The following is a 21,681-nucleotide window of genomic DNA, read 5'->3' as shown; positions in this document are numbered from 1 at the left end:
TCTGTGGTCCCCGCCCGCCTGTGTGTGATTTGGAGCAGCAGGAACCTCCTGCTGGTCCATCCATCATGCATGCTTGTCCTGGCGCAGAACGTCCAGGAGAAAACGAGGCCGGCTTGGAGTCCCGGTGATGCTGCCTCTTGGGTGCACTTGGAACTCTTGTCCTGCCCTTTGATTTCGCTGCCACTCTCCAGCACTGGAAGTCAGGACGATCGTTTGGAAATCTCTGAAGCAGGATTGTTCTCTTTTTCACTCGAAGGCAGACTCATTGTCACTGGATATGTTATGAACTGGCTCCACCATTTGGAAGCCAGCTCTGGAATGACTGCCACGCAGTTTGAAAGTCACGTTCTGATCAGCAGATGCTACTGAGCCTGGGGAGAGAGAGTTAACGTGGCCTAATCTTTGGAGAGTGTGTGTGTATATGTGGGGAGGGTGTTTCTCCAGTTGTCCAGTAGTGGTTTCAACATCTTTTATCTTCTGCATTTGTTGCTTTATGGAAATGGATTTTTTTTTATCCTGGGAAAATCATAATTCACATATCTGTTAGTATGATAATTTTTGAACTTGATATATATTTTTTCTTTTCAGAATTTTGTACCGTCTTGGGGCCGGCAGACCTCCCTGACAACATCGGTGATACCCAACGCTGAGCAGAGCGGGGCCTACAAAGACTTCATTTATTTCACTGTTGTTGAAGGAAATGTTCGCAACATTTCTGAAGTCTCAGTTGAGTATTTGTGCTCTCAGCCGTGCATTGTCAGTTTGGAAGCCGTTGTCTCTTCTGAGTTCAGAAGTAGCATTCCTGTCTACAAAAAAAGGTGGAAGAACGAGAAGCATCTTCACACCAGCAGGACACACCTGGTCCAGGTGAAATTCCCAAGCATCATGGTTTACAGAGACGATTATTTCATCAGACACTCCATTTCCGTGTCGGTGGTGGTACTCCGCGCCTGGATCACTCACGGATACAGTGGTGGAGACGTGAATGTTAAATGGGACGAAAACTTGCTACACGCTGTCGCCAAGAATTATACTCTGCTGAAGACAGTCCCACCTTTCGAACGCCCTTTCAAAGACCATCAGGTGTGCCTGGAGTGGAACATGGATTATATCTGGAACCTTCGGGCAAATAAGATTCCCCAGTGTCCTCTTGAAAATGGTAGGTCATTTGCCTTGCCAGGAACCTAGTTCATGTCTTCAGATGGCCTGTACCGTAAGAGGGGCAGCAGAAAAGTCTTATTAGCAGTGGGGGAGACGAGAATGGAGCCTGTAATTTTAGACTTTGGGGGTGAAAAGGGAAAAAAGGGAAAAGACGAGGAGAGGAGAAAGAGTTGGAGAGAATAAGACTGAAGATGAAAGTGAGAGGGGGACAGAGGGGCCATGAAAGGGGACCTTGAGTTTGGATCTGCTTTAAGTTGGAAAGGAGCATTAATGCCCCTGGAAAAAGCATTGGGAAGAGCTTCCTCCCGTCTGCTCTCAAACACCCCTCCAGTGTCAGGGAGTTTTGGTTCAGCGCTGCTCCTTAGCCAGGCAGGCCTGGCTTCCACTTTCTTTCTGCCTGTGTAATTTTGGAATTCTCAGAACCTTGGTTTTCTTCTCTGTAAAACGGGAATAACAATTCCCTCAGAGCACTGTTGTGAGAATTAAATGAGATGTAATTTGCTTAGCACTCAGTGAAAAGTAGCCCTGATGATGGATGATAGAGTCCAAACTCTGCATTTTATCCTAACTGCCGTGTGGTCAGAGCCATTGAAGGATCCGTACAGGAGGCTCCTGTGCCCTTCCTCAGTCTCCCTTAAGCACTGGGATTGGAGTTTTGTGGCTATACACACTTAGAAGAAGGGGTCTGAACATCTGTCCATTGGTGTGAGAGATACCTTGCTATGTGGATGCTGAGCACCTGCCAGCTCTTCTCCCTACCCTACAATGGGGAGGCATTCTGGGCATGCTCCCAGGAACCACCCAGGTCTGGTAGCATTTCCCAAAGTGTGGCCCTAGGACATACTGCAACAGAATCAGCCAGGACTCTTGCAAATGCAAGTTCCCAGGCCCCATCCATTACCTACTCAGTCAGGATATGTGGGAGCATGGCTCTGGAATCAGCACACACATTCCCATGACTAATGTACCCTAAGGCTTGAGAACCTCTGTACCAGGGCGGAGCTGGTGGAAATTCCATCTAGAGTTACTGTGGCCTGACCCCAGGCAGGCTTGGTGGGTGGAGGAAATCTGTGAGCCTGTGACAGCTAGCCCTTCCATGGGAAGGCCCTGACACCTCCTAATCTTCAAGAGGACTGGTTTGGGGCAAGGTGATTTAAAGACATGGGGAAAATAGCATTTCCTGGGGCCACCCCAAAGCAGCCCCACATGTAATGAAAACTTAGAGGCCTGTGCAGCTACATATTATAGCCTGTCAGAGGCCACTTGCCATAGACTCAACACATTTGGCATTTAAAAAACTATTTTGAGATAATTATAGATTCACAGGAAGTTGCCAAATAGTGGCAAGTCCTGTGCATCCTTCCCCCAGCTCCCTCTAACGGTGACATCTTCCATGACCAGAGCACAGTATCAGAGTGGGGAAACTGATGTGGAGCTAAAGTGTAACCTCGACCACAGACTTTGTTCAGATTCCACCACTTTCCAGGTCCTTTTGTGCGTGTGTGGGGTCTTGTACAATTTCATTCTCCGTTTTGTTTTAATAGCCGTGTTCTGTGTCTGGCCTGTCCCGTGTTTGTGTGGTGCCTGAAGTGAGAGATACGTAGACGCAGCAGTGGAATTCCTTTTCTGCGTGCGTGTTGGGTGTGGGCTGGGTCATTAAATGCTGAAACGGCCGAGTGGCCTGCATTTTGATGATCGGTGCTCAGCCTCTCCCAGGCAGGAGCCCGGGAGGAGTCCGTCTGGAAGGCCTTCCTCTCGGGGACCTCATTTGTTAAACAGAAGGAGGCACGGGGAGGTTCTTCAGCCGCAGCTTTGCTTTGCCCTCAATTTTGTTGGGGCTTAATGATTCCATCTCATGTTTGGCCAAATCGCATATTTCTCATTAAAGAATCACTGGATTGCAAGCTGGAGGTTTTCAAATGAAGTCATTTACTACCTGGCTGAGTTCTTGGGGCACCTGAACATACCCTTAAAATGGCTTTTCTTTTCTTGGCCCTTCCCATATTCACAGGGCTAAGGTTTTTCTCCCCACCTTCTTCAGACCATGACTTTTGGGGCGAGAACCAATCTAACACAAGCATCACGCAGAGGAAAACCTTTCCTAAGGGTCAGAGTCACCGAACATAGGGAGGAGCTTCAGGCCCCCTCAGAACCAGCTCTGCTTGCACGGCTGTGATTTGTTCACCATAAAAGGGGAACATTTCCCCTCCCTCTCTTTAAAAGACAAAAGAGCGTCTGAGCAGCCCTGTGGAAAGTGCCCGCGATCTTTGTTCTCGACCTCGGCTGTGCAGTGGACAGGCGCCAGGCCTCTGGCTGGTTCTTAGCAGGGACTCTTGATGAGCCAGAGCCAAGTCGGAACAACAAGATGGCATTAGGGAGCTCTGCGGGCGCCTTTCATGTCCCCTGTCCGCAGCCCACACTGGTGGCAGGCGTGGGGAACATTTTCTGTGTCAAGTGCCTGGTATCCTACGAGGACTCTGCATCTGAACTGAAGAACCTCCTGACTGCTTTCACTTTCTTTTTCCTCTATAAAGAGAGCCAGCCAAAGTTCCCGTGCCCGAGGTTCTGTGCGTACGGCCGAGGGCCTGTGTGCCACAGGCTGACTCATGCGCGCACTCACCAAGAGAAAGAAATCACCCACCCGGGCCAGTCACTGTAGGCCCACCAGACTCCTCTTCCTGTCACATCCTATTGCGAGAGGCCAGCTAGTCCTGTTCCCTCTTTCTTCAGACTTTTTCGCATTTTCAGTTGCCTCTCATCACACGTGTCGCTGTCATGTGCTCTAAGCCACTATGGTCTCTGTCTGGGCTGTGCACCCGCACACACACCTCTGCAGCTCATCTCCTGTGTTAGGACCCGTCCCAGGCCAGGCCAGGGTCTGATTTTCATTAGAGATGGAGCAGACTTTTGTCCTGCCCTGCTGCGTAAATCTACCCCCGGTCAGGAGTGGGCAGCCGCTCAGGACACGTGTGTGTCCACGCTTGGCCACCTGCCCTCCGGTGCACCTGTTCCTACTGCGCTCCAGGTGCATGGGTCATGGGTGGCCAGGCACACCACCCCTGCGGCTCTACGTACTGTTGTTCCTTTCCTTGGGGGAGGGGACCAGGCCTTAGCTGTGCTCCCTCACCTGTCACACATGTGCCTGACTCATGCGCGCACTCACCAAGAGAAAGAAATCACCCACCCGGGCCAGTCACTGTAGGCCCACCAGACTCCTCTTCCTGTCACATCCTATTGTGAGAGGCCAGCTAGTCCTGTTCCCTCTGTCTTCAGACTTTTTCTCATATTCAGTTGCCTCTCATCACACGTGTCGCTGTCATGTGCTCTAAGCCACTGTGGTCTCCGTCTGGACTGCAGCCACAGTCTGCAGGTGGCCTCCCAGCTGTGCCTCCCCCCCACAGCAGCCAGTGCCAGCCAGCAGGTTACATCGCCTCCCTTAGGCAGTTGCTCCTATAGCAGTTACGGTAGGTCAACCCATGTCACTTACCGTGGCCTGTGGAACCTGTTCCTGCCCCCTTCCTGCCCCATCTCCTGCCATGCTCCCTTGCCCACCTGTTCTAGCCACAGGAGCCTGTTTGCTTCTCCTTGAACATACCAAGTTCATTCCCACTTTGGGACATTGGCGTTACTGCTCTCCCCTCCTAAGGGGCTCCTCCCCCAGCTCACCTCCCTTACCTCATTCATACCTCTGCACAAATGTCATCTCATCAGACGTGGCTTCCCTGAGCACCTTACCGAAGACAGCAGCCCACCCCTGCCACCCCACGCCATTGTTATCACCTCTGTTTTCCTTCATAACCCTATTGCCACTGAACGTTGTCGTCGACTCTGTGGAATTGCTTTTTTGCTGGTTGAGTGTCTCCATCCTAGAAACGCAAGCTCCCTAAGGCCAGGGCCCTGGTCTGTTTCGTCTGGTGACACAGTGCCTGCATGTGTCAGGTGTGCAGTGACTATTTGTCGCTTGAGTGATGAGGCTGAGTAATAAATGCTCTTAGCCAAGGGGCAAGGACCTTTCTCTCTCTTACGCTTATGAGTGACCGTCACACTGTGCCAGCATCCTCACACGGCGGTGCTGCCACATTGGGGAGCACGTGGGGGAGGCGGTGGCTGTGTGCCTTGCCTGGGGCTCAGTGCACACACTCACACCGCGGCGTCCCGGGGGCGCGCCCGTGGGCTGTGCTGGTTAAGGCTGCAGCCTCCGCCGGCCGTGCCCTGCAGCCACGTGGGAGCTCCCCCTCCCCCTGTGCCTGCCCTTGCAGTCTGAGTCTGATTGGTTGGATTTCGCGCCCTTACGCCTTGGCTAAAGCAGGTCCTTTTACCTGAGATAGCTGCCACCCCTGACTCCCACTCTCCACCAACACCTCTCTGCCACTGCCACCTGCCATGTCTTCCTGGCAACGTTAGACCCAGATTTCAGTAGCCAGCTCAAATTTCAACCCTTCTCCGACCCCACCTCGAAGCATTTTTCCCTCCCTCCTTCCCTCCCTTCTTTCCTTCCTTCCTTCTTTTGGATCTCCATAATCAGAAATTAATTCGCTACCCTTTGGCCTCCCCTAGACCTCGGTCGTTATCCGCCACCCCACAGGATGTGTGTCATGTTCAATTCAATTAAACAAAGATTGATTGAGCACCTACTGTGTACCATTTTCTTTACTAGATCTGGGTGCTCAAAGGTGCAGACACAATCCTTCCCTCTTTTTAGGTGGCTATTTAGGAGGTCAATACAGCTACCTGTAGGAACAGCTACTTTCCATTACTGCCAGGGCACTGTGCGAAGTGCTTTCGGTGTGTATGTAATTTAGATCTACCCAGTGCTCTAGGTCATATTTACAGAGGAAGAAGTGGACTCAGAGAGGTAGGATAACATATCTAAGGTCACACAGCTATTCATGATGGAGCCAGGATTTGAACCAAGTAGTTTGGTTCCCAAATGTCACATTTGCCATTAGTCTCTACTGCTGGGTGATGCCACGGAGCTCTTTATTTCAGTCATTAATTCATTGAAAAAAGTTATTGAGCAGTCTTTATGCGTCAGGTGCTTTGCTGGGCTTCTTCACAGAAGAGGAGACATTTGAACAGAGACATGAAGGGTGAGGAGAGTTTTCATAGAAAAGGAATGGAAGGCAGGGCATCCAGGCGGAAGGGAAAGCGTGAGCCAAGGCACACTCAGGAGGAAGTGCAGCCTGGTTGGGGAGTGGTGACGAATCTACACGCCTTGATGTGAGGGGTGGCAAGTAGGTTTCCGTCTTGAGTGCTGACCCAGAGTGGTTGGGTGTGGCTGACTCCAGTGTGGTGTTGAGAAGGATTCTGAGGCTGAATCTGTGCCAAGTGAGAAAGTGCCATGTGGATTGAGCACCAATGTCTTCCCCGCGGTGGAAATGTGGAGTAGCAGCCCTCGAGCTGTGCATTTGTTCAGGTGGAATCTCAGGTGGAGATGGGCAGTTGAGGAAATCAGACTAGAAAGGCAGGCTGGAGCCATGACCTGGTGCGTTAAACATTCCCCCTTAAAGTTTCCCTCTATGAACATTTTCCTGATCTTTCCTCTTAGTTCAGAAACTAGGGAACATGGCAGTTTCTTTCTTTTCCATTCTTCCTTTCACTAAAAGTTTATTCTCATCTTCAGATCTATTGGATTAGAAGAATGATTTCTTAGAACAAAATTTTATTATGACAGACTAATGGAAGATTAGGTCAAATATTGGAGCCAGACTTTACCTGTCTCTGTGAAAGTATCAGTTTATGCAGCAGGATTATTCAAGTCAATGACGTGATGATACTTTTTGTAATTACAAGAACTATATATTTGGCACTTTTAGGAAGAAAAAAAAGACTTAGTTCCTTTGTTTTCCCCTAGTTAATCACAGTAGTCTGAATTTTTCCGTAAGAACACTAATTAATGCCTGGTATCAGCATTGCCCTTTACGATTTTCAAAACACTTTTTCCGTGCACATTGCCTCATTTAATCCTCATAATATTCCCAAGGGAAAGAGTAGTATTCTGGTCTTCTCTTTGCAGAGGGGGAGCCAAGGCTCTGAGTGCTTATTTAACTGGCGTTCAGGCTTCCTGATTCCTCCAAGTTTGTTATTTTAGTCTTTTACTGAAGTATGCTGATACAGTTCTAAATGAGAAGGAATACCCTTTTTTAAAGTTGAATTTTATACACACACACACACACACACACACACACACTTATTTCAGAGAGAGGAAAGGAGAGGGAGAGACAGAAACATCCATGATGAGAGAGTCATTGATCGGCTGCCTCCTGCACGCCCCCGACTGGGGGTTGAGCCCACAACCCGGGCATGTGCCCTGACCGGGAATCGAACCATGACCTTAATGGGTCAACACTCAACCATTGAGCCGCACCGAGGCAGCCTTCGGTTGAATGTTTGCCGATGTGAGCCATCCTGTTTTCCTCACCCACTGGACTTTGTCCCTTTGAAGCTGACTGACCGTCCGTGGAGGCCCGGGGCAGGGAGACCTCTAAATGTGGCCAGTTCCTTCCCCCTGCCTGCACAGAAATGCCCGGAGAATGTTCTCCTCTCCTCCTCTAGCCAAAACAATGATACTGTACCTGGTTAAAAATATTCAGAGTGTAAAAGGGTTTGGGGGAAGCGTAAGCCCCCCCTGCGCTCTTCTAGTCATCCCCAGAGGCAAACTCAATAACACTCATTTTTTGTGTCTCCTTCCAGAAATGTTCTCAGCACCTGCAAACATTAAGTTGCTGGCCCCTTCTCTTCACACACACGAGGGAGGACACTATAAACTCTGTCCCGCTCTCACTGACAGTACAGTAGAGCTTTTCCTATATCCGTACGTGCTGAACAACTTCATTCTTCTCAATAGCTGCTTAGCTTTCCATTGCCCGAAGGTCTGTAATTTAACTTGCCTCCTGCTGGTGGTCATGCGGGTCGTTTTCAGTCTTTTACTGTTAACAACAAGGTTTGGCCAAACATCCTTGTACATGCATCTTTGTGCACACACATAAGTATGTTTGGAGGGAAAAGTACTGGGACTGGAATTTATTCTATTCTTAAGATGTCTAGTATTGAATATTTCACAGACTTTCTTAGTCACCCACTTCCCTGCCTACCATCTTTTGGGCAAAGTTCTGACCTACATCATACTTGCTAGAGAGCAGAGTGTTTGTTCTCAGTCTTTGGCTTTAAGGAAAATAACCCCCTCGCTCACCACTGCCTTTTCAATGCTCTGTGTTTGGAAAGCATTCTTGAGTTTCCTGCACTCCAGCTTTACTTCTCCGGGTTGGAAAATCTTAGCTTGTGGTCCTCTAGGCTCTGTTTATAGATGTATAGTCACAGTTATTCCTTGCAACAAGACTCTCTCTTAGCTTCTCCACGGATGGGCTGAGCATCTCAGCTGCATTCTTTTGGCTCATTTGACCCATACACGAAGCAGGACTTTGTTTTGTGGACACAGGACCTTCCCCAGAGTGGGCGCCTTTGTCAGGGCTCTGATCACTCAGCTGATAGGGGGCTGTGTGACCCTCCCAGCCACCCCACTCAAGGGTGACATTCAAAATACTTAACCACGATGAGGTGGGGGCTCAATCTGTGCCCCCAGGCGCTGGCCTTAGTGCTGAAACAGGATGGTGCTGGAGGTCCCTGCTGAGCCTGGCTCTACCCCAAAGGATTGGCCAGGGTGAGTGGTGGATGGTGGGACCTTGGAGGTTCAAGGCAGCACCAATCATCTAACCAACATAGACATACTTCCCTTTTTAACAACCAGTGTGGCCTCACAGGGCATGCCAGTTGGACATCAGCCCTAGTTCTTGGGGAAGTCGTGTGACATGTGATAAGATTTAAGAAAAAGCCCATTGGTCTGTGGTGGGAGACCAGGTTTGAGTCATACCTGGGTCTCTTATTAGCTATACGACCTTCAACAAGGCCTAGCACTTTTGTCTCCAACTGAGGGAGTTTGCATCATGTGATATCTAATGCCTCTTGCTCTAAAATTAGAGGAAATAAAACAAAACAGTCAAGGGGGTGGGTTCCAAACCTGAACTTTTTTCCTGGCATTTTACGTTTTTGTCTTAATGATGGCCTTTTCTACCTAACTTCCTCATTCCAGAAAATCCAGTGGATTTGGGGGAAGGACCTTAAAGAAGAGAGACCATTATTTGGCTTAGGCAGCACAGGGCACATTATAGAATTGTGGAAAGTGCTGGGCCAAAGAGAGGTTCAAATCCTGACTTGGCCATAGTGATACTCACTTATTAGTGTAGTCATTTACTCACTCACTGAGTATTTCTGGAGCCTCCATCAAGTGTCGGGCACTGTTCTGGGCTTTGGGAATGGAGCAGTGAAATGAAGTAATATCCCTGCCCTCTTGGAGTTCACATTCTAGAGGAAATGGAGTAAGTCACTTCACCTCTTTGGACCTCAGTTTCCCAGCTGTGAATTCTTTCTTGAGGATTGACACTGGTTGTAATTCCCCATTCTAGTGCCCAGGAGAGCCACCACTCACCAATTACAGCACTCTAAGCAACCCAGGCATTTACTAGAAAAGAGGCCTGTGTGTTTTCCTAGGCTAGATGAATTCTGAAGTCCTTTCCTACCAAAAAACTTTATTCTCATTCATTATTTCTAATTAAATGTAAAAACAATACAATACTGAGGGAAAATGGCAGTAGAACTCCAAATCATAGAACTATTGAAGCTACAGATTTTACAAGAAATCCACTGTCACTTTGGTCTTTTTGGTAACAAAAGGTGTGTGTTCTTGTAAAATGATTTTAGATCTTTGGGTCTTAGGTTTTCCCTCCACTGTCTTTGCTGCAAGTTCTCTTGCTCAACCTGTTTTACCTTGATCCTGAGATAAGGGACAGGCTTGTCAACATTCACTTTTCATTCCTTTCCCTTTGGAAACCTCCTTTATAAAACCTCCCTTTGCTGGAGTCAGGTCGGGCAGAATCAAGTCCTGCTCATTTTGATAACTGCTTCTAATACACACTGGATAACTCAGCAGCAATCACTAGCAGAGGGCCCGGGAGAGGGGAGGCCATCTGGTCTCTTCTGTTCCGTTCAACACCGTGGAAGCCAAACCAAGGTTGGGCTGATACCAACTTCTTGGTGATTTTTTTCCCTCCCAGATTCCAAAGACACACTTGAAGTATTTTTATTTCTAACCCCCCCCCACCCCCATTACAGACCAGCGAGTCCAATGTGCCCAAATTGAGCTCCAATTGTAAAGAAAAAAATGTTTGAAGTATTTCTGTTGGAAGTTATAATTCCACCCTCTTAGGTTTCCAAATGCACCTCTACATAACAAAATAGGTAGATCTATCTGTGGGCATCAGGGAAAATTTGCCTTCCTTAATTTTATTAGCTATATACATAGAAGTCTGAGATTATGAAAACTTGGCTTCAGTGATTTCCAAGGGATAATGAACCAGAGGAACCTCTTACTATAATAAATGTGTTTTGTTTTTTTTTGCGTAGAGAAAACGAGAGCTGGGTGTTCAGCATCCCAGGCCGAGGCTCCCATAATTTGTTGATAGTTGGTGACTTGCACAGAAGTCAACCCTTCCCTCTCCAAGAAGCCCAGGGAAATAGATTATTTCCACCCTTTGATCATGGACGTTTAAGCCAAGGAGCATTTTAAAGAGAGAGAAAAGTGATATTTATTACTAGGTTGAGTTGAGTGAATTCATTTCTCTTTGAGGGGAGGGAGGCATAGGGAATAAGAAATTGATATTAGCCTTGGTTAAAGCCATAGGTATTAAATATAGATGAAGTAACTCCCTTTAAGATTTGTTATGGACACCCTCTTATCTAGAGCCACAGAATTCTCCCACATTTGCAAAATGAAGGGGAAGGCTCTCTATCTAGTTTTGAGGGGTATGGTTAGTAATATTTGCATAGGCTATTGTGTGGAGTATATTAGGAAAGTCTGCACAGAAGAGAAAAACTGCAATTTTAAGAGCATGGATTCTGAAACCAAGCTGCTTGAGTTTAAATCCCAGCTCCACCTCTTATTATGTAACCATCTCTAAGACTCGGCATCTATTAAATGGGGTTGATAATAGAACCCATCTCATAGATTGCTGTGAAGTTAAATGAGATTTTTCCTAAAATGTGCTTAGCATATTGCCTTGTCATAGTCTAAATGTTAAATAAAAGTTACTATTTTGGCAGCTCTGCCTCCATTTCTTCATCTGCAAACTGGGGATAATGATGAAGATTAAATGAATTTATATATATTTTTACATTAAATTATTATTATTTTCTAGCAGCGTGGACCATAGTGTATGCTGCTGAAGTGTTAACTGTTATGACACAAATTCAAAATGCTCTCCTTAACGTTAGAAGAGCCAGCATGTAAAACAGTTAAGCACATAGAAGCTGAGCTTGAAATGTGAAATTTGAATCCACCAATTATTAGCTGTGTGACCTTAGGCAAGGTATTTTACCTTCACGCCTCGGACCTCTCTGTAGAATGGGACTAACGATACAGTCGGATTTATGGGTTGCTATGCAAACTAACTGGGGTAGCTCTGTAAAATGCTAACAGGCTCGCCTGGCATAGCCTCCGTGTTCAATAGATGTTTGCTGAGATTTGCAGACCATTTCATTTCAATGTTTGACCGGAGCTAGGCAGAGGGCTCTGGGAAGAATGTGATTTGGGAAGCAATGCTTTTCTGGAGATAACTGACAGGCAACCGTCTTGTCCTTTGCAGATGTGGTCACCCTCCTGGGCTTTCTCTATGCCTCCAGTGGAGAGAACACAGGCATCGTGAAGAAGTTGCCGAGGTTTCGGAACCGTGAGCTGGAGGCCACCCGACGCCAGCGCATAGATTACCCGGTGTAAGAAGGGCAGAGGTGGGGGCTGGGGGGCCGTGCTCTTTTTGTTGTTGTTATTTATCCTCACTGAGAATATTTTTTCCATTGATTTTTAGAGAGTAGAAGAGAGGAAAGGGGGGGGAGAAAGAAACATCAGTGTGAGGGAGATACATCTATTGGTTGCTTCTTTCACGAGCTCCAACCGGGGCTGTGGATTGAACATGCATCCCAGGCATGTGCCCCTGACCGGGAATCGAACCCCTAATCCTTTAGTACGTGGGTCTACGCTCTAACCACTGAGCCCCACCAGCCACGGCTGGCCATGCTCTTTTTACCTGAGGACCAGAGCAGGCTAGTAGAATCCCTTAAGAAGACATAACTTTTGTCATGTGCTTTGAAAAATTGTTGAGATCTGCATGGCTTAGGCAGAATTTGTGGACCTGGAAACCTCGAAGTATTCTTGGGTTATTCTTGCACTTACCCATCCTCAGTTTGCCTTAGACTCTCCATGTCACGGTCCTGGGAAAGACACGGGGGGGGGGGGGGGGGGAGAGGGGGGGGGCACGGTGTTGGAGCCTGAGGCCTTTGCAGGGTTTCAAGCGCAGCCAGCCACAGCCAGCACAGATTGCAGCCTTTGTCCTGCCTTTTCTGTCTCGGAAGATTGGATGGGCTGCTGGAAATCTCACCACTTCTGATCTTCGTTGATTTCAGCAAAACCCCAGATATATTTTTTCCTTCTGCTAAATTAAAGATGCTGAAAATGGTTCCTGGTTCACCTCAGACTGGATGGATTTAGCAGAGTGATTTAATTCTTCCCATGCTGCTGGCTGTAGAAAGATCTTGAGTCACTTTACCGAGCGTATGTTCTTGCTAAGCTTCCTTGTAATAACTTATCTTCATGAGCTTGCTCAGCTGGGTGGGTCAGGAGGGAGCTGTGTGGCACCATCTGTCTGCATATCTTACCACTGATTTGGAGGCCAGATTATAAAGCCCAGAATATTCTAAAGGACTTGTTTGGCTATATCCCCAAAGAACCTGAGGCCACTGCCACGTTAACCCAAACTGTGAATTGGTTACTGGGGTGGTGGAGAGAACTCTGTGCATTTGTTTTGACCTTGACTCTTGTTTCATGTGAGAAATGCAGTTACTCCCAGCACCTCATCTCTGGGCTGCTGGTCACTAACTCAGTGTGTGACACCAAGCAAGTGTCCAGCAAGTATTTGCTGAGTGATGGGTAGATCGTATATCTTGGCTAAATCTGTCCTAGTTAAGTTGATGGCTCTTATTTTATCCTTACTCCACAAATCACAGGTGTACAATATATATATTTTTCCAACTCAAATAGCCCCAGTTCAGAAATGGAACCATTAGATTAGTTGTTCCATGTCTATCAGCCAGAACTGTGATACGCAACCTAATGTATTCCTTAAAATAGTATATGTGTGTCCCAATTAGCATATCGTGATTCCATTTGTACATTATATTTCTACCTTACGCTTTTATCTTTGAAAGAGACAAAATTGCTCAAAAAGCCCTAATTATGTTTTTTCTTTTAATCATCAAAATTAGAATAGCTTCTTATCAAATCATCTCTTATTAAAATCCAGATTCTCATTCTTTGTCTGGCTTTATAAACCTTAATCAAGAATTCAGATAGCAGGCCTGTGAGATTCTCATAGAAGCACAGAAACAGAAGGTTAGGTGCCAGGTAGAATGTCTGCTAGTTTGTACAATGATGCTTAACTCCTGTCTTTTACAGTTTCTGTAACTATACCTCCTTTGTTTCAAAAATCAAGCTTTGCAAGCTGATCTCCCATGATGAACATGAAGGCAGATCCATCCCTTCGTTGGAAAGAAAGCAATTTACTCGGTCATTGTTAACTATAATTACCTGTTCTTGGATGATACCAATCTGCAGAATTTTTCCCCCCTCTTACAGGTTTACTGTTTCATTGTGGCTTTATTTACTCCATTATTGCAAGGCCAACCTCTGCGGGATTCTGTATTTTGTTGATTCTAATGAGATGTATGGCACGCCTTCTGTATTTCTTACCGAAGAGGGTAAGTATGAAACAGAACCTTAAAAACACTATTGTCATTTTCTCCTGCTCTCTCTATTGGCAAATATGTCTGTCTAGAATAAGGAACATACTGTCAGTGTGGCAATTTAGTGAGAGTGATGGTTTTCAAATGTAGGCTTCAAATTAAACTTTTTTTCGAGAAGCTTAAAATAACTCTTCTTTACAAAGGGATGCACATATGTGATTTTTTTTTTCTTTTTTGTTTAAAGGAAGAAGGAAAATGATCTAGTCTGGTAGCTTCTTAGGATAATTGTCGAAAAGGTGTAGCCAGTTCATTCGCTCCTGGGTAGTATTTTGTCATTTTCATGAGGTTTAATTTTCCTTTTAGGCCTCTTGCATATTCAAATGCATCTTGTCAAAGGAGAAGACCTTGCTGTAAAAACGAAATTCGCCCTACCTTTGAAGGAATGGTTCCGCCTGGATATCTCGTTTAATGGAGGCCAGGTACCGATGTGTGCTCTTCCGTGACTCATGTCACCGTCATCACTTAATGTTAAGCGTGGCTGTAAAGTCAGGAGGCAAGAAAATCTCTAAAAGCAAATTTGTGGTAAATGACAAACTCTTTACAACTATACGCTTTTTCAATCAAACTTTTATGGATGGAAGTTTAAATCATAAGAATCCCATCCCATTTAATTGGCTTTTGAAGTGCATCTTTCGGCCATATTGCAGATGAGTAAATAAAATAGCCACAATTATCTGAGGACTCCAGCTCTTTTCCCCTGGAGAGATAGGCTTTGCGGAGATAAATGTTAAAACAGTGTCAGCCATCTTCATATAGTGTTATTGGATCTACAGCTTTTTTTAAATTTTTACAGGAACTTTATTAGTTGAGTCAAGAAATGATTTGACTATTTTTGGCAGTTGAAACAATTGCTTATGTTTGGCATAAACAGACACAAATAATTAACAAACTTAAGTGATAATTCTGTGTGGATGAAGGGTGTTTACCTACTTCGTATTATAAAACACTGTTCATAACTGTTCCAAACTCTCATAACACAGATATTACGGATTATGGCAAATCCATTGTTATAATTGAAGACAATTCCCTTTTTCAATATACACAATGGCAGTATGCTACTTTTTTTCTGATGACTTTATTTTCTTATTGGCTTTTCTTATTGATTTGTGATTTTCTGGCAACAAAACTGGAAGAGACATCTTGTTTGTCTTGCGTATTATTAGATAACACACCGACTTCCCTCAGTGGCTAGGTTTATCACATTTCCTTTTTCTGAAGAAAAAAGAAATCAGGTCAGTCCCTGTTGCTTTCCTGAGAAGACTCTGTGAAATGTTAGCTGGGATTGTTTGTGTGTTAGTTTATTTCTTTAACAATGTTAGGTGACATAGCTGTGGTCTGTGTTTTAGCTTCTCATTTACATGATGACTTTGATGACATTATACCTTGGTTGCAGCTTTTCTCCTAAAGAGGTCACCTTAGTACTATGTGTCACTTAGGTGTCAAATCATCACAGCAAATTACAGATCTTATTTTGCACCTGCTGTATGCAAGGCAGTGTGCTCAAGGAGCTTATAGACTATTTAGGGAACTGACATTAAGCAGGTGAAGGGATGTCATAAGGTGAGCTTAATTGCCAAATGACTCATATTGGTTCAGAGAAAAGAGACAGCACTTCATGCTGGGATGCTCAGGGAAGGTTTCACAGAGAAGGTAGAATGGGGTTGGAGAAAAGAGCCGAGATGGGCAGAGCTGGGATGAAGAGAGCGGAAGCATCCTAGCACATCACTGGGGGTGAATGGATAAGCCAGTTTGACCAGGAATTTGCAGACTGTAGGACACTAACAGAAGAAAAAACTGTCTTTAGGGCTAGAATGTGGAGAAGCTTGAATTTCATGGAATTTAGATTTCTACTTGCAAAGCAGCAGGGCGCCATGGAAGCTTTGAGAGCAGGAGAGTAAATCAAAGTAGTTCTTTAATTAAAGAGATGGATTCAGTGGCAGAGCACATGATCGGATAAAGCAGGAGAGAAGAATTAGGCAGGCCAGATGGGGTGGAAAGAAAAAAGACTTTTTTTGTAAGGTAGACTCTTTATCTGTTTTCTTTACATTCCATCAGGTCTGCCTAAAAAAATGTAGGTCCCAAAACAATACTTAACTGTTTTTCTCCGCACAGCCCACCTCTGTGGTGGGGCTACCAAGTCCATCGCTGTGACGAAATGGGCACGCTGACTTAAAGTGAATGGTTGGTTGGGGTGGGGGGTGCCTGGCTGGCAAAATCATTTGGTCTGGCCCTGCCAAGGCAACCACAGGTGGGACTCGAAATTCAATAAATCTAGGAGGGTTTTTTTCATAGCTAATTAAGTTGTTAATTTTGTATGGCCTACAAATGATGTTACAAATATCCAAATGGCCCTTGGCAGACAAAGGTTCCCCACCCCTGGTTTAGGCAAACAACTGGTTAGAGCCATTTTCTTCATACCATATATGGCTGAATTGGGTGGTTGTTGTTGTTGTTTTTTTAATATATCTTTATTGATTTCAGAGAGAGGAAAGGAGAGGGAGAGAGAGATAGAAACATCAATGATGAGAGAGTCATTGATCGAGCCCACAACCCGGGCATGTGCCCTGACCGGGAATCGAACCCCGATCGCCTGGCTCCTAGGTCGACGCTCAACCGCTGAGCCACGCCCGGCCGGGCTGTTTTTTCTTTAAAAAATGTTTTCATTGATTTTAGGGAGAAAGGGGTAGGGAGAGGGAAAGAGGGATAGAGAAACATCACTCTGAGAGCGAAACATCGACCAGCTGCCTCTTTGGCTTGTAGTTTGGAAATATCTGAAACCCCTCGGGAAAAACTGTTTGACAGATCTTTTTACCACATCAAGTCATTTGGAGAAATTAAATTCCTTAGGTCTTAAAATATACACAGGGCTAGTGAACTGTTGATTTTATTTTTGCAGAAACTGGTCAGGCAAAAGACTGCAGCCCGTTTTGAGTAATTCATGCCCAGGACTGTATTTATGATGTGAGGCGTTGCGGCGTAGCTGACTGTTGTCTCTCTCTCCCACCATAGATAGTGGTAACCACCAGCACTGGACAGGATTTGAAAAGCCACCACAATCAGACCATTAGGTAAGCGCGATCTTTCTTTGGATTATTCAGAGCGCCGCTGCATAGGGGTTAAGGAATCTTCACGCCTCCGCCCTCCGCCCTAACAGCATTCTCACGCCTCCCCGTTCACCTTTCCAAGCATGGGCCAGTCGGCCCTGTGGCTGGTCTTCGTACTTTTATTTTTCCTTTTCACTGTCCACGAACTCTGCCGTTTCCCCCACAAGCATTTTTCTAAGCAAGAGAAGCTACTTCTCTCTCCAGATCTCATTGTAAATTCTTTCTTTTATGGCACTTTGTATAATTCATTTTCTTTGAAAATTATCTTCTACGAAGGATTCTGAAAAATAAATCAAAATATTAATGTTGCTTATTGAGAATAGTTGGTAACGTTGGCCTAGCGTAAGACATAAAAGCAGACAGCCTTCATATTTATGTTTATAATCTAAATTTGAAATGTATGCAACAATTGATATTGGTGTAACTTTTCATTCTTATAGAGCTGTTCTCTACAAGAGATACAGACACTGAGAGTTGGGGCCCTTGCCTTGCCTTTCATAATTTTTTTAACGTGCTTCTTTATCCCTGTATAGTAGCGGGCTTTATAATGGCAGAACCGTGGGGCAGCCTTCCTTAGGAATTCAGGAGACCTCATCATAGCTGGATCATAGGTACATAATCCGATGTTTAAGAATAAGTCTAAGGAACAGAAACAAAAATTATCAGCTTCATATGTATAATTTTTTAAAAAATATATCAGGACAGCTCTAGCTGGTTTGGCTCGGTGGTTAGAGTATCAGCCCACAGATCGAAGGGCCCCGGGTTCAGTTCCAGCCAAGGGCACGTCCCTCAGTTGCAGGCTCAATCCCGGCCCTCGTCAGGGTGCATGCAGGAGGCAACCAATCAGTGTGTCTCCCTCACATCGATGTTTCTCTCTCTGTCCCTTCCATTCTCTTTGAAAAGCATTGGAAAAAATAGCCTCAGGTGAGGATTACAAGAAATAAGTAAGTAGGTAAATAAATAAATAAAATAGGACAGTTGGACACTTTGTCTGGGCTGGGGTGGGGGATCATCCCTCCATCCTGTAGTCATTTGACTGCTCCAGAGCACAAAGCTGCCTTTCCAAACAGCCTCCATTCACTCATAGTCCCCTCATAACCCAAATTTTCTTGAAAACCAGTTATGACAGAAATGAAAGCGAACGGGAGGAGACAGGGAGCTGAAAGGGCATACTCTCTACTTCACTCCCCCTCCCCCCCATTTCTGTTTACATTTAAGCCAAGCTGATTCCTTTTCGGCCCTGGGCACATAGAACAATTCTTATTTTCACAGCCGGATTAAAGGATTAGCGCTACATAGAAAGGCTAAAGGAGTGTTATTCCTTAGCCAGCAAAGAAGAGGTCAGTGGTGACTTGATAGCTCTATTGTAGGGTAGACACCGAGGCTTGAGACCGGAGCAGAAGTCTGAAGGTGCACGAGTGGATTGAGACCAGTCCGAAAGCAGATGACAGGCATGAGTTTTGTTGTATAGCAGGTGGCTATGGGCTCTCTCTGAAGAGTTCAGGTATAGGAAGGCCCGGGAGTTTGCTTTGGTGAAATAGATGATCGTGGCTCTTTGGAAATCCCTCAAGTGCCCAGAAATTAAGGGTTTGTGTTTCAGGATAGGAAGTCTAAAATAATACCTCCCCCTTTCTCCCTTGACACCCATCTCCAACCCCAGGACATTTATGCTAACTGATTGAATTTTATTGGTTATCATAATTTTTTATGTAAGGGCTTCCTTTCCTCCTAAATGCCAGAAATCTAGAGGCTGACACGAGTGAATCATAGAAGAGAAATCACAGTATGATCCAGGGCTGGGAACAGGGTGAAGCGAGAGAGACAAAAAAAACACCCCTCAGTATTGTATTCCTTTGCTGGGGCTGCTGAAACAAAGTACCACAGACTGAGTGGCTTCAGCAACAGAAATTTACTGTCTTGCAGTCTGGAGGCTAGAAGTCCAAGATCAAGGTATCAGCAAGGCCATGGTCCCTCTGAAGGCTCCAGAGAAGGGTCTGGTCCAGGCCTCTTTCCCAGCTCTGGGTAGTTCTTTGGCTTGTAGCAGCGTAACTCCAGTCTCCACAGGGCTTTCTCCCTGTGTGCGTGTCTGTCTTTGTCCAAAGTTCCTCTGATTATAAGGACACCAGTCACATGGGATTAAGGAACCCCCCCCACCCCAGTGTGGCCTCCTCTTAATGAACTACACCTACAGTGACCCTATTTCCAAATAAGGTCACATTATGAGGTCCTGGGAGTTCAGACTTCAACATATGAATGTTGAGGGGGGACACAATTCAACTCCTAACAGCAGTCATGATAACTAACATTTACTACAATATTTTCTACAGTACATAAAGAATCCATGATGAAAAAAATATCACTGTGTTAAGAAAAGACAGAATCAGTGTAGTCACAGAAGGTTGTAGAGATGGGACTGATTTCCAGGTACTTATACATACCAATTCAACATCCCAGGTAAAGCATCCAAGTGACTCCTTGCCTGGTAATACTGGCAGTGCCCACACCCAGGAGTGCCCTCACCACCACCTGAGCTGCCCATCCCCTATCCCTGGGACCTTCCCCTTCAACAGAACAACTGAAGAGTTAACACCAGGCCTCCTGGGGTCCCTGTGGTTAGATACTTGGAATCCTACTTTCAGAGTGGGCTAAGCCAGTGGACTAAATATTCCAGATGTTTAGAGGTGTTTCAAGGACAGTCTCTTAACCTTCCTTTCTATTTGTTCTTGAAATGCAAACATGATGGTAGCTGCCCTCCCACAACGTTGGTATAGGAAGATCAGTAATTAACTGCTCAAAAGTACAGTGCTACCCACGCATGAAAAGCTGCCAGTAACACTTGGTGACACTGTGGACTTGTACAGTGTTTAAGTCACTCATCTATCCATCCATCCATCCATCCATCCATCCATCCATCCATCCATCCATCCATCCATCCATCCACCATCCAGTATATTCACTCATCCGGCGCATCAGCCACATGCCAGACACGGTGCTGGACTCTAGGACTAAATACAGTCAGCCCCTGCCTTCATGGAGCTAAAAAGTCTAGTGGAGGAGACAGATCTTAAACAAATAAATTCACAGATAAGTTTAACATGACAAATTGTAGTGAAAGCTGGGAAGGAATGGAATAAGGCAACCTGAGAAGATGACAAGGGGGTCGGCATTTAGAGCTGGCCCTGAGGAAATGACATTAAAGATGAGAATTACTCTAAGAGTTGAGGGGGCAGCGAATTAGAGGCTCTTAAGCTCCCCTATGAAAAGCCTCTCGAGCTGGAGCGGTTTCCTGGTTCTAAGTGAGGTCTGTTTAATGGCATCGGCCGCCAGCGCTCTGCAGTAATAAACCAGGGCGCTCTCCTATGTCCAGATCAGAGCAGACAGTGTGCCAGTGTGTCTGAGGTTTCCGAAAGGGACCGATCTGGGCTCTGGAAGAGTCCAGCTCAGCTTTTATGTCAGAGAAATGGATGACCGTCAAGCAGTGCACAGTACAAGGAATCACTTGGAATTTTTGTGCAGCCACTGAGAATTTTAGAAGAAAATGTTGGAGACCAAGCTGGAGAGATCTCCTATTTGGTTATATAATAATGATAGAAAACCTAAAAAATACAATCCAGTACCATAGGCACCAAGTGATTTATTTATTGGTCAGTTAAAGCATAGATACATTTGAAAAAGGTACCCTAACCATTTTATTTTAATTAAAAAATAGAAATGTACATTCATGTGCCAGCCTCTCTAGGTGGGGCCTTTCCTTTGAGCACAAATCTCCTGATTGGAGTTCTCTCTGACCTTCTTGCAGAAACAGCATGCAATTTCTCTTTCTTCCAATGAAAAGGAAACAAAGACATTTGTGAAACCATCAGAGCCCCAAATCCATCAAGATGTCTTCAACTTCTTTTTTCCAGCCTTTCACAGTTGTCCTAATTCCACAACAGTTTCTTCAGTAACCGATTTTTACTGAGTCTGCCCAAAGTATTTAACTCAACTTTTACAGAACAAACACTGTCTTCCCCACCCGTATTTCGTTGGGTAACATAATATTTAATTAAATTGTACGATTAAATAACCATGCAATTGGCATTAACAGGTTTGGGAGCAAACACATCCTATTTGTACTAAGCATGTCACTCAAGAGACGGTAGCGAAAGTCCAACAGTGGACTAGGTTAATAATCATCATCATAGAGTTCTGGTGCCTACTATGTGCCAGGCACTGTTCTACATGCTTTGTTTAAACACTAGTTCATTCAATCCTCACAACAACCCTGTAGAACAGGTACTATTATTATCTCCATTGATAAAATGAGAAGACTAAGGCTCCAGCATGTAGGGATCGGCCATCAGGGGAGCTGTCGGGTTGGTGAAGTGAAGTTCGTTAAGAGCTCTTACTGCAGAAGTGTTGCTTAGTATCCATGGAGTGCCAGGCACTCTCAGGAGAGTGGTTCAAGTCTTTCCAAGGCCTTGAAAAACAATCAGTTCACAGCTCAAGGATAATAACTTTGTGTCCCATC

At 45.4% G+C, this 21,681-nt stretch overlaps 1 protein-coding gene across 1 annotated transcript in view; it reads left to right on the top strand.

Moving 5' to 3' along the window:
• The window catches only part of SEL1L3 (SEL1L family member 3), a 92,470-nt gene that overhangs the window by 12,033 nt on the left and 58,756 nt on the right, over nt 1-21,681 (top strand). Inside the window, exons 2-6 of the mRNA XM_081120819.1 lie at nt 589-1,159; nt 11,859-11,985; nt 13,901-14,022; nt 14,371-14,486; nt 17,077-17,135. Coding sequence (XP_080976945.1) covers nt 589-1,159; nt 11,859-11,985; nt 13,901-14,022; nt 14,371-14,486; nt 17,077-17,135 — 995 coding nt within the window. The remainder of the gene's footprint in view (nt 1-588; nt 1,160-11,858; nt 11,986-13,900; nt 14,023-14,370; nt 14,487-17,076; nt 17,136-21,681) is intronic.

Source organism: Miniopterus schreibersii (assembly GCF_964146895.1).
Source record: "Miniopterus schreibersii genome assembly, chromosome: 1".
NCBI classification, from domain to species: Eukaryota; Metazoa; Chordata; class Mammalia; order Chiroptera; family Miniopteridae; genus Miniopterus; species Miniopterus schreibersii.
This window is presented reverse-complemented; position numbering and strand designations above follow the sequence as displayed.